At 34.6% G+C, this 12,407-nt stretch overlaps 2 protein-coding genes across 2 annotated transcripts; both read left to right on the top strand.

Annotated features, from left to right (window-relative positions):
* Nucleotides 1-2,210: 2,210 nt before the first annotated feature.
* Nucleotides 2,211-6,062, top strand: LOC120128717 (importin subunit alpha-9-like). Its single transcript, XM_039146345.1, has 11 exons — nt 2,211-2,405; nt 2,485-2,707; nt 2,824-2,977; nt 3,197-3,299; nt 3,461-3,645; nt 3,773-3,852; nt 3,948-4,098; nt 4,453-4,534; nt 4,626-4,684; nt 4,763-5,068; nt 5,663-6,062. Exons 1-11 carry the CDS (start codon nt 2,354-2,356, stop codon nt 5,825-5,827), a joined length of 1,560 nt encoding a protein of 519 aa, XP_039002276.1. The 5' UTR covers nt 2,211-2,353; the 3' UTR covers nt 5,828-6,062.
* A 2,627-nt stretch (nt 6,063-8,689) lies between these two features.
* On the top strand, nt 8,690-11,584 carry LOC120129051 (protein IQ-DOMAIN 1-like). Its single transcript, XM_039146660.1, has 6 exons — nt 8,690-8,728; nt 9,077-9,190; nt 9,292-9,606; nt 9,870-10,091; nt 10,246-10,365; nt 10,806-11,584. Exons 2-6 carry the CDS (start codon nt 9,116-9,118, stop codon nt 11,496-11,498), a joined length of 1,425 nt encoding a protein of 474 aa, XP_039002591.1. The 5' UTR covers nt 8,690-8,728; nt 9,077-9,115; the 3' UTR covers nt 11,499-11,584.
* Nucleotides 11,585-12,407: the final 823 nt, after the last annotated feature.

Here is a 12,407-nt window from a genome sequence, read left to right as displayed (position 1 = left end):
CCTATTTGCAATAATAATAAAAAATATTAGATATATAATTGTACCAAAAATAAAACTAGCAGCTTGCAAATAAATTCCAAAGTTGGGTACCAAAAACTATGTTTACCTTAAATTTATTTAAATATTTATAAACTAATGATATTAACATTATAAATTATACAAATTGAGTCAAAAAGGTCTCCATTATAAAATATTTTTATAATACTCGAATTTAAATTAATTGAATTAATGAATCAGATATTAATAATTATTAGAAATATATCATCACAATTAAGAGGTGTTTTATAGATTTATATTGAGTTCGTATTAGTTTAAATATTATATTAATCTTATTTTTCATGTGTGTATAATTTTATATTTTTTTATAACTGTACATAATAATAAAGTTGGTATATATGTTATATTGTGAAAAATTCAATACGTCTGTAATGTTTATATTATATTTCATGTTGCGTTGCATTTTACATACCATGCAATAGTGGCTTAATTTAGAAGAAAAAAATGTGTATTTATATTATTTTAACCCATATAATAAATTAATTTTCATCAAGTTAGACGATAATCAAATGAATCATGAGTGAAATATTATCATAATCAAATAAATTTCTAAAATTGAAAAGATATACCAATCGAGTAATTGTTTAAATTTTACGAGTTATTAATTATACATTTTTAAATAAGGGTTTAATTGAGATTGTTATATAATTTAATAAGAACCAAAGGATTATATAAATCTTTTATTTTTATGTCTTAATTTATTTTGTATTTTCAATAAATATATACATTAAAAATAATTTTTGATTTAGTTCAAATAGTATATCTAAACCGAATAGATTTGATTATTACCGAACTAGGTTGAATAAAAACCCAAATCGAACAGTACAATGGTTTTGTTCTCGGTCTTAATTACAACAACAGATATTTTAATTGATTGTTTCTTAATCAGTTATTTAATCGATTTTTTTTAGTTTTAAAAACAATGAAGCTAAATATTATAAGAATAAATTATATCGGATATAATTAAATTTTAGGTGATGTATCATTTATATTATTGATTTTTTATTAAGTTAAGTTGATTATAAAGTAATATATGTTTTAAATACTCTCAGCCATTTGACAATGAACGCTCAAACACCATGCTACAGTTGTTGGTACTCGAACCTGTAACCTCTAGGAATAATATCGATTCTTTTAACTACTGAAATAAATTATTCGTGCTTATACTATTGAATATTTAAATTGTATAATTCTAATACTAAATTTTAATTTTAATTTTATTTGTGTCATTAAACGTTAAAATATGAATGGTATGATGACATGGTCAAAACAATGCCGTGTTGGTGATGATTTTTTATACATAAAAGGCCGTTGTTTTAAACACTAAGCCTTAGTTGTGTCGATTTTGTCACTAAATTTTTAAATAAATTCATTTTGGATATTACATTTTTTTTAGTCGCGTCAACAGTCTGTCAATGTCCATCATTGATCATCTTTCACAATAAGGCCAACATAAGAACGCTCATATTTTATTCATATTTTCTAGGATTATTTTTTCACGAAGCTAACTCAAAATCGACGAAAGTAAACAAAACAAATCTATCATTTTTAGGGGTTTGAGGACTTTCTTAGATTTAAGAAGTTTATTTAAATTTCAAACGATGAAAAGTATTATTACGAGACGACGTACACTATATCTTAAAATTATATTCATCATACGGTCATCAAAAGACATCGGAGTATTAACATTTTATGCTTTTTAATATATTTTCATTGATTTTGAGTGAGTTTCGTAAAAAAACAATCCCAGACGAAAAAAGACGAGTTTAATATGCACATTTTTATATCGATATCTCCATAAAATATGGTCAATGATGAATACTGACTGACTATCGATGATAACCAAAAAAATGTAGTGCCAAAAATGAAACTATTTAAAAGATTAGGGCAAAGTCGACAGTGTTTTAGACAATAATAGTCATAGGCAAAATAATACAATTTTATCCACATAATATAGTGATAAAAAATATATCCATATTATTATACCGTTAAAATTTAATGTACAATGATATAATTGAAGTTAAAATTAAATTTTAATATTATAAATGGAGAAAATTAAAATTTAATAAAATAAATAATATACTACTTAAAATTTAGTGGTAATGATGTAGTTTAGGCGAGTTATAATTCGAGCAAAACAACAATCAATCAAACGCGGCGAATTTGCGCGCTTTCCCGAAACCCCCAAAAAAGAGGATTAAGGAATAAAGAAAACTGGATACCCCTTTGTAATTTGAGTGTGTTGTTTTTCTTTTGATTTTCAAATCCAGACTTTCATAGTATTCCTCAAACAAAAATGGCCGATGATTCCTCCACTTCCCATCGAAGAGACCCCATTAAATCATCAGGTTAGTAATCTATCTTCCCGTCTAGGTTTTCCCCAACAGGATACGTTCCCATTTTAATCGGGGCCTTCTTTTTTCACAGTTGGGAACGTAGCGGCTCAACGACGGCGGCAAAATGCGGTGACGGTGGGGAAAGAGAGGAGAGAATCGTTGGTTCGAGCGAAACGGTTGTGTAGAGTGGGAGCCACCGGTGACGGCGATGTTCCCGTCGAGGAAAATGATATGATAACTGATGAAGCAGGGTTTCTTTTAGATACCCAAACTTCTTCAGCCGTGGAGGAGTTAAAATCCGCTGTTGCTTACCAGTATGTTTATTAGTAGTTCAATTATTTTATAATATTACCTTTAGTGGTTGATTGTGTTATCTTTGTACTATGTTTGGGTTATAGTAATTTGCAAAATTATGAATCAAAATATTTAGGGGGAAAGGTGCAATGCAGAAGAGGGTAAATACACTACGTCAGTTAAGGCGATTATTGTCAAAATCTGAGTTCCCTCCGGTTGAAGCTGCTCTTAAAGCTGGAGCTATTCCATTGCTTGTGCAATGCCTTTCGTTTGGTTCTCCGGATGAACAGGTTGAAAGGATTTGATTTTTTAGCACTATAAAGCTGCAACTAGTTGTCTTTTGTTGTGCAATGCTTGTTCATATATTTGACTGTTCTGTTATATGGCATCTAATTTAGATGAATTTGTGCTTTGCTGATGTTTTGAGTATTTTAACAGAGTTATTATAATCATTTAAGTAAATCACATTAGTTTCCCATTTGTTTTATATTTTCTTGATTAAATTGCAGTTGCTCGAGGCAGCCTGGTGTCTTACAAATATTGCAGCAGGAAAACCGGAAGAAACAAAAGCTTTGATGCCTGCATTACCATTGCTCATTGCACACCTTGGAGGTTTGTGGTTATGAGTCATGACAGCTAGTCCTTTTTTCTCTCCCTGGTAGTTCAACCCTGAAATATAATTGTTTTTTCTGCCTTAGAACCTGTAGTTTTATGTTTCTATAAATCATGTAGTTAATAGCAGCAAGTTTGTCTGATTTTTCCTCATTTTGCAGAAAAGAGTTCCTTGCCTGTTGCTGAGCAGTGTGCCTGGGCATTGGGCAATGTTGCTGGTGAAGGGGAGGAGTTACGAAATGTTCTGCTATCTCAAGGTGCTTTGCCACCTCTTGCAAGAATGATGTTGCCAAACAAGGGTTCAACTGTGAGAACAGCAGCTTGGGCATTGTCAAACCTTATCAAGGTTTTGAACCATTTCCAGTAAATCACTTTTGTGTGTATTACTTATGTAGTAAGGGTTGCAGTGCGTTGTGTTTATTCATATGCACATTTAAACTTCCTTTTACAATGTAATTCTTGCTTGGACTTAGGGACCTGATCCTAAAGCTGCAACCGAGCTCATCAAAGTTGATGGAGTACTTGATGCAATTCTCCGGCACTTACGAAAAGTGTAAGTGCAGATTTCAAGTTAAATAAAGTTAAATATTTAGTTCTGTTGAAACGTGACATGACTTTTGACACTGAAAAGTTGCTTCTCAAATCCAGGGATGAGGAGCTGGCCACTGAAGTAGCATGGGTGGTGGTGTATCTCTCAGCCCTTTCTAATTTCGCGACTGGTGTTCTGGTGAAGAGTGATGTCCTTCAACTTCTTGTGGAAAGATTAGCAACGTCAAATAGTTTGCAACTGCTCATTCCGGTAACATATGAAATGAATTATGAGTTATATTTGCTTTATCATAAGTTTATGCTTATATGCGTCTCTCCTGCATGATACTGTTGATTCTGAATGGCTGATGGTTCAGAATGAAAACAAGCTCATGCAACGAAAGTAAAATAAAAAAAATGCAATTTTTCATCCAAATCTCCTAAAACCATGCCTGGTATGGGTTCTGAGTTTGAGTTCGTTTGGTGCAGGTGTACTCTCATTGTAGTATTCCTTTGTTTGTCACAAGGCAATTTTCATCGATTTTAAATAGACTTGAGATTCTTCAAGATCTTTTGTTCTTACCGTCTGATGTTTATAACAAATAATGAATAATGTTTCATCTAGGTGCTGAGAAGCTTAGGCAATCTTGTAGCTGCTGATTCACATACAATTTCCACTGTTCTCGTCCCTGGGCATGAAATCACAGGTTAGTTAATATCTCTGCTTCATGGAGATGGTTTTTTGCAATTCTTATCTCATTAGATATTAAAGGTTGATGATCTTGATTGCCTTTCCAGATGGTGTAATTAAAGTCCTTGTAAAATGTCTGAAGAGTGATCACAGGGTGTTAAAGAAGGTGACCAAGCTTTCTTAATTCATGCTGCTATTAATCCTCATCATTAATTCTAACTTGAAAATTGTATTGTTCGTGTAGGAAGCATCATGGGTTTTATCTAATATAGCAGCTGGTTCAATTGAACACAAGCAGTTGATATATTCTAGTGAGGCTGTACCCTTACTACTACGTCTTCTTTCAACTGCACCCTTTGATATAAGAAAGGAAGTAGCATATGTGTTGGGCAACCTATGCGTTGCACCTACTGCAGGTGAGGGAAAGCCGAATCTGATCGAGGAACACCTGGCTTCCCTTGTTCAGAGAGGCTGCCTTTCAGGTTTTATTGATTTGGTTAGATCTGCTGATATAGAGGCTGCCAGACTAGGACTTCAGTTCACAGAGCTGGTGAGCAAATCTAGCAATTTATTTGTCGGAAGTTATCTATGTTATTTACAGCAGAATAGAAGATCGATTTATTTGACTACTTGTTTTGAATAATTTTGTATTCAAGCTGTCAATTAGGCTGGCTTGGTTAGTTTTTGGTTGTCTATTGGGGTCGGTTCAATTTGAGTTTTTTTTTTCTTTCATTTTTTGGATTTGGCTCATTTTTTTGACTCAGTTTCAAGTTTGAGTCATTGTTGGTTTGGATCATTCGGTTTTTTCAAGTCATATCATTTCGGGGTTTCTTTTTGTTTGGGTTCAGGTTTGGGTCATTTTGCGCTTTGGTTGGTTCAAGTCTGGATCATTTTTGGGTTTGGATCAATTCTGGTTCGAGTCATTTTTGGGTTCGGGTTGATTGGGTTGGATTTTCAAGTTTGGATCAGAATTGACATTTCTAATTCGGATTCATGTTTTCTACTTCCTTATTTGTTGGCATGGCAAACTTGTTCTACTTGCTGCAATGTCTAAATCGAGCCACGTTAAATAAACGCACAATGATCTTTCCTTAGTGTTCTGAGGAATAACAAAAACCATACTCATTTTTTCTATGCATCATAGGTTTTGAGAGGAGTGCCAAATGGAGATGGACCAAAACTAGTTGAACAAGAGGACGGGATTGATGCAATGGAAATATACCAGTTCCATGAAAATGAAGACTTGAGAAACATGGCCAATGGTTTAGTTGATAAATACTTTGGGGAGGACTACGGAATTGACGAGTAAAGTAAGGTTTTACGACCTATTTCGTTGTAATGTTTTTCTTTTTTGTAGTTTCCTTTCGCCATCTTTTGTGGTATGTAAATTGATCAGTTGGTTCATCAAAGGACTCGTCGGCATTGCCCTTTGTCGACGAAACTTGGGCTGTTAAGGCTAATCATGTTGTAGGATGCGTGATAGGCTGATAGCATTTGTCTTCAAGACTTGTTGAATCGTTTGTTGTTGCATTTTATTTGGTCATATGTTATTCTATTTGGTCAAATTATGGTTTTTGACACTCTAATATACTGAGTTGGTCCTTGTAATTTAATTTTGCATAATTTGATCTTTAAACCTAAGTTCAAGGTATTAATGCCATGAAAAAAGGCAGTCGATGAACTTTTTTTATTAGTTGATGTGGATTTACAAAAGAGAAAATAATTTCAGTGACCGAAAATGCCTTATAATATACGATTTTAATCAATTTTTTTTGGATTTATCAAAATGACCAACAAAATCGCAACCGCGATCTTAAATTCGTAACGTGAACTCTAATTTTTCAACTCAGTTTTTAAATTCGCAATGCGATTTTGTGATAGTCCAAGTTCGCGTTGCGATTTTTTAAATTCGTTGCGATTTTTCAAATTTATGTTAGTCCAAATTCGTTGCGATAGTCCAAGTTCACGTTACGATAGTCGAAGTTTGCGTTGCGATAGTCTAAGTTCACGTTGCGATAGTCAAAGTTTGCATTACGATTTTTCAAATTCGTTGCGCGTTGTGATTTTCCAAAATCACAACGACTGGTGGTATTGTATTTTTTTCTTAAGAATTTTCTCTAAAAAGATAGTATCCGCGCGGATGTGTCGAAGACACGTATGACCACGACCACGAGACGGCGGCGGTGCGCGAGAGTCCCCTTGTTCTCTTCCACTCAACAAGGAAGTGGGAAATCCAAGCCTTAAATACCCATTCTCAATAGTGTTTCCAATACTATGTGGGATTGAACATTGTCAACACTTGGGAATCTTTTACACTATCGCAACACATTCTTTATTGTTTCAAACTTCACGTGAATTTGGAATAGTTAAAATGTAAACTTATTTTGGATTTTTCACTATTGCAACACCTTTTCACTATCGCAACAACACGTTTTTCAAACTCTCGCAACACATTTTAACTATCGCAACATATTTTTCAAAATCGCGTTGCGAATCTTACAATCGCGTTGCGAATCTGGATATTCGCGTTGCGAATTTGGAAACTGAGTTAAAAAATTAAAGTTCGCGTTGCGATTTTGTTGGTCATTTTGACAAATCCAAAAAAAGTTGGTTAAAATCATATATTATAAGACATTTTCGGTCACTGAGATTATTTTCTCTTTACAAAAAAAGAAAAAAAGAAGAAGCAAAATTATTTGATTTTTTATCATTTAAATCAAGAAATTATAATTATGTATTTGTATTAATTTTCTTTTTCTTTTTAAAAGAAGTCCAAGTTAGCCTCATAATTTGTATTGTTATTTTTAACTCACATTGGTTGGCAGATTAATTTTTTCAATGTTGTTAGTCGTTTAAATAAATGTATAAATTATTAATAATAAGATAAAATATATCGAATTAAATATTAAGATTAAATCTTCAAATCAAATATATATAAGAATATAAACTAGATTTATTTTTCAATTTGAGACAATTTCCTTTTAGAAAGTAAGAAACGTGGTATTATCATTGATATCGCCCTATACTACGAAATACGATTGCAGTGGCATTGATTCCCCCGGATGGGCGGACACCATGGCTTTATCAAAAGCATGATTACTGGTACATCGCAGGCTGACTTGACCGTGCCGTTCTCGTTATCGACTCAACTGCCGGTGGTTTTGAAGCCGGTATCTCTAGCATGCTTTGAATATCCACATTGCCATCAAGTTCGCCGATCTGCTTGCAAGGACGATCGACATAACGAATGGGAGCCTATGTTGCTGAAGAATGGAGATGCGGGGCTCTTGAAGACGATTCCCACTAAGCCAATGGTTGTTGAAACCTTCTCCGATAACCCAACTGACCAACAAGATTTTTATTTTAGAGATAAAAAAAACATTCAATCACACAGTTAGGAATCTTGTCTTTATTTATTTTTAATCAGGATTGTTATGGTAGTTAAGAAGGGTGGATAATGAAAGTGCATCTTAGAATCAATCACAGGTAGAACATTTATCTAGTTGTCGTCAAGGTCTGCGAATCCTCTTGTTTTTTTTCTTTTACAAAAAGTTAAAACTTGTGTCGGTGTCTGCCGACAACTTTCCCAAAGTTCCTACGTTTATACTGCTCTGAGTTCATGAATTGTGGAAATCATAAAAATTTTTGACCTTGTAAGATTCCCAAGATATTTGAAATGTACAAGGAAAATTAGAACTTAATTCACTCGGTAACTCAAACTCCTTAAATTAAAATACCAACCCAATTACAGCGACAAAAAAGAAACATTTTTTTACGGTCAGAGTCGGACACCAGAAGTTTTAAGGTTGGGTTTTCAGTTTTCACTGATACACACTGAAACTGAAATGCCTTTATTACAAACTCGAAAACGACAGAAAAAAGAAGATGTTTTTAAAAAAAATTAACTGTTTTAGTTACCAAAAGTTTGGGAGCAAAACACACAAGGTAGATGGATAGATTTTCCCCCCAACCAATCAAAAACGAAGGATCAAACAAGTGGGGTCACAGTAGCAAGAGAAACCAGCTGTTTCTGCTTTATTGTCAAGATCTGTTCCTCTTTATCTTCCCTTTCAAAGGTCCATTTCACCGATAGGCAGCTGCTCGACAAATTATTGACCCTTTTAAGCTTCTCATCTGTTTGTCTTGTGAAGATAAAACAAAGGAAAAATGACCCTTCAAGTTGTTTGAGATCTGCGCATTATTATAATCTCGGCTCGGGTACTTTTCTGCTTCCTGTTTTTGTTTCTTGGATTCCCATTGGAAGTTGCACTCTTTTTAGCTCTTTTTGTTTGAATATTTCTGCCTTCGATATTGCTGTTTGCCTTCCAAAATCTGGGTTGTTTCCAAATTTGTAAGAAATTGTTGAATTTTCTCCTTTTTTAGACTTTTTTTCTTTATTTTCCTTCCTAATTTGCAGTATGGAGTATTTGGTTTTCCCTCTATGATTTATGGTAGATCTGTTATTAATATTACCATTTATGAGCTATTTGCCGTTCTGCCTCTTTTAATATATTGATTGGAGAATGATAATGTTCATTTCTAAAACCCTACTGTTTTGCAGTGAGAAATTGGATTATTGCACTGAGGAAAAGACAAGATGGGGAAGAAAGGAAAATGGTTGTCTTCTCTAAAGAAGGCCTTTAGCCCAGAAACAAAGGAGAAGAAAACACAGGTCTGAAAGGAAAAACACTCCAAAGAATCATTTTTTATTAGTCCCCATTGTGTTTTTCAATGTTCTTGATTGCTATGTTCCTTTTTTTTTTTTAATTCCAGAAATCCAAAGAACAGCTTTTGGAGAAGCAGGTGGATTTCGGTCCTAGTGATTCCGATGCAGCTACTTTAGAAACTGTCAATTTGTCCCCTCCTCAGCCCGAAGAGGTGAAAGCGATCGAAGCCGAGACAGAACCGAGCGAGCAAACTTACCCTGTGGCAGTCGCCCCTGTTGCTGATGATGTTGCACCTGCTGCTCCGGCTCAGGTAGTTGCGAAAATTGTTCGTCGTCAACTTGATACGGGCTCTAGGTTTGCTGGAAAATCGAATGAGGAAGTTGCAGCTATCAGAATTCAGACCGCTTTCCAAGGTTACCTTGTATGTGTTACAATATATGCCTTTATGAAACTTCTTGATAATGGCTTGAGGCCTTGAGCTTATCGTGTGAATTTATTCTAGAAGAAGAATGTGTAAATTTCTTATCAATGTTGAAGTGACTTTCATTAAAATAGAACTCCAAGGTCAAATGAAGTGAACTTTTCATGTTTGAAGCACGCTACTGAACCACCTCAATTGTGTTTTTCAGCCATTAATGGTACTTGAATATCTGATTCGTCTGGTGCTGATTTCTTCTTTTTCAGGCAAAAAGGGCGTTGCGTGCTCTAAGAGGACTGGTCCGGCTGAAATCAATGTTGGAAGGGCCTGTTGTTAAACGGCAAGCAGCCGCTACCCTTCGGTGTATGCAAACTCTTTCTCGCGTGCAGTGTCAGATTCGAATGAGAAGAATCCGGATGACAGAAGAAAATCAGGCTCTACAAAGGCAACTCTTACAGAAACATGCAAAAGATATTGTAAACTTGCAGGTAAAACAGATTCACTTGATTTATTGTCTAAGTTAGCATATTTGAGGTAGAAATTGGAAGGCAAATCGGGTTCGAGTATTCTCCGAACATGGTTCACCTATATATATATACAAGAATCCTTCCCACTGACCATTGGTTATGAATGTTTCAACAGATGGGGGAGGACTGGGATGACAGCCTGCAGTCAAAGGAACAAATCGAGGCAAGCTTATTGAGTAGGCACGAGGCTGCAATGAGACGAGAAAAGGCCATGGCGTATTCGTTTACGCATCAGGTGACCTTGTCCTCTAGTTTTATATAATGCACTCGGTACATATGATAATTAGATGCTTAATCTTCTTGCCTGTGTGTTTATAGTTCCGGTTTCTCAGTTAGACGATCAACAGCATTGCTACTGATATGAATGAATTAGACATAACTACGTTACTTCAGAAAATGTTCCCCATAGATTGGTGATGAGAGTAAACACTAATTGGTTGAATGATTGTTAGATCGAAATACAATAATCCAACATCATTAGTTCCATGATCTCTTCAAAGGGTAGGGAGATAAAGTCTGAATACCATCTTCTCGAAGTCCGAAGGTTCCTTCCCCGTGTTAGTAGCTTATTCTACTACTTAAACATGAGTCTCCTTTAAGGTGGGAGTATCACCGGATATAGTCCTTTTTGGCATTCAAGTATTTGAGAAGTAAACAAAGTTATGTGTCTGACAGCAAACCTGGAAGAACGCTTCGAAATCCATGAATCCTCTGTTCATGGATCCGAACAATCCATCCTGGGGTTGGAGCTGGTTGGAACGTTGGATGGCAGCTCGGCCATGGGATGGCCGTGGCATGGCTGAAAAAGAACAGAACAACGACCAGTCATCCGTGAAGAGTGGACGCAGCAGCTTCGGAGGAGAGATCAGCAAAGCATATGCTCGTTACCAACTCAATTTGGATAAGCAATCCCCAAAGGCCAGCCAAAAATCGAGTCTGCAATCCCCTTCTACTCCCAAGCCACCTTCACCGCCTTCCCGAAAACTTAATTCAGCAAGCCCTAGGATCAGTGCGGTTGGTCCAGACGATGACACAAGAAGCATGGTGAGTGTGCAGTCCGAAAAGAACAGGAGGCACAGCATTGAAGGCTCATTTGTACGAGACGACGAGAGCCTAGCAAGCTCCCCATCACTTCCGAGTTACATGGTACCAACTCAGTCCGCAAGAGCTAAGACCAGGTTGCAAAGTCCGACGGGGCTCGAAGCTAATGGAACACCACCTGAGAAAGGACCAATCGTGTCTACCAAGAAACGGCTTTCTTATCCACCATCACCTGCCAGGCCTAGGCGGCTATCCGCTCCTCCGAAAGTTGACAGCGGCAGTGCTACTAACATAGAAGTTACCGTGGTTAATGGAGATGGCAATTAGTTAATATCTACATCAAAAGGATGTGAAGGAAAGTAAAGACCATAGGGCTATGGGAATCTCAAGGATCAAAAAACATGCAGCAAAAAGGAATTTTAAACATTCGATTCTGAATCTTCAAGTTCATTGTCTTGTGATTGTTTATTTTGGCATTTTTTATTTGCACATTTTAATTTCTTTTCTTCTTTCATATTTATGAGATTTTTTCTTTCTTTCTTGTGATGGATGTATGCTACATTTAGTGTTCAATAATAAAATCATTCCATAAATTATCATGTATAGCTGATAGTTTGCTCTTCCCTTTAAAGTAAATCTTATTTGGTAATTTATTGAACAATTCAACAGACTGCAAATTAATATTTTGTTATTTTATTTTTAAATGTTTGAAGATATAAAATGAAAATTATTTTATATATATTTTTCAATTAAAAGTGCACACATTATTAATAAATAAAATATCTAATTATCATTTGTTGATTATATTTAATATGTTTTAATTTTATATTTTTAAGATTTCATTATCTTTAAAATTTATATTTATCTATATTCCATACTTAATTTCAGGTAACCTATCAAATATATTCCATAATTTTAATTATTAATTTTTTAATTTGTATTTTTCGTTTATCAAACAGCTTAATTAAGATTTTTTTTTAATTTCTTATTTTTTCTGAACTATATACTTTGATTTTTTTGAAATATATATGTCCAACGTATGGTTCTTTTTAAGTATATATCACTTTGATTTTTTTATTTGTTCCAAATATATTGTTTTTCTTTTTTTATACCAAAAATTGACGATATTCATACCAAACATATAACTACATTAAACACTCTCACCCAAATAAAAGTAACATACGTACTAAATATAATAATGTTAAGATTTTCTTTGTTCCAAATATACAGTGACCT

The sequence above is a fragment of the Hibiscus syriacus genome, unplaced genomic scaffold (assembly GCF_006381635.1).
Source record: "Hibiscus syriacus cultivar Baekdansim isolate YM2019G1 unplaced genomic scaffold, ASM638163v2 tig00110482_pilon, whole genome shotgun sequence".
In the NCBI taxonomy this organism is placed as follows: Eukaryota; Viridiplantae; Streptophyta; class Magnoliopsida; order Malvales; family Malvaceae; genus Hibiscus; species Hibiscus syriacus.
The sequence above is the reverse complement of the archived record's forward strand: the minus strand, read 5'-3'. Positions and strand labels throughout refer to the sequence as shown.

Coding starts and splice junctions, on each gene's coding strand:
- LOC120129051 (XM_039146660.1), top strand. CDS start 9,116: ATGGGGAAGAAAGGAAAATGGTTGTCTTCTCTAAAGAAGGCCTTTAGC. Junction 9,191..9,291: donor CAAAGGAGAAGAAAACACAG/GTCTGAAAGGAA, acceptor TTTTAATTCCAG/AAATCCAAAGAACAGCTTTT. Junction 9,607..9,869: donor CCGCTTTCCAAGGTTACCTT/GTATGTGTTACA, acceptor CTTCTTTTTCAG/GCAAAAAGGGCGTTGCGTGC.
- LOC120128717 (XM_039146345.1), top strand. CDS start 2,354: ATGGCCGATGATTCCTCCACTTCCCATCGAAGAGACCCCATTAAATCA. Junction 2,978..3,196: donor TTGGTTCTCCGGATGAACAG/GTTGAAAGGATT, acceptor ATTAAATTGCAG/TTGCTCGAGGCAGCCTGGTG. Junction 4,685..4,762: donor ATCACAGGGTGTTAAAGAAG/GTGACCAAGCTT, acceptor TTGTTCGTGTAG/GAAGCATCATGGGTTTTATC.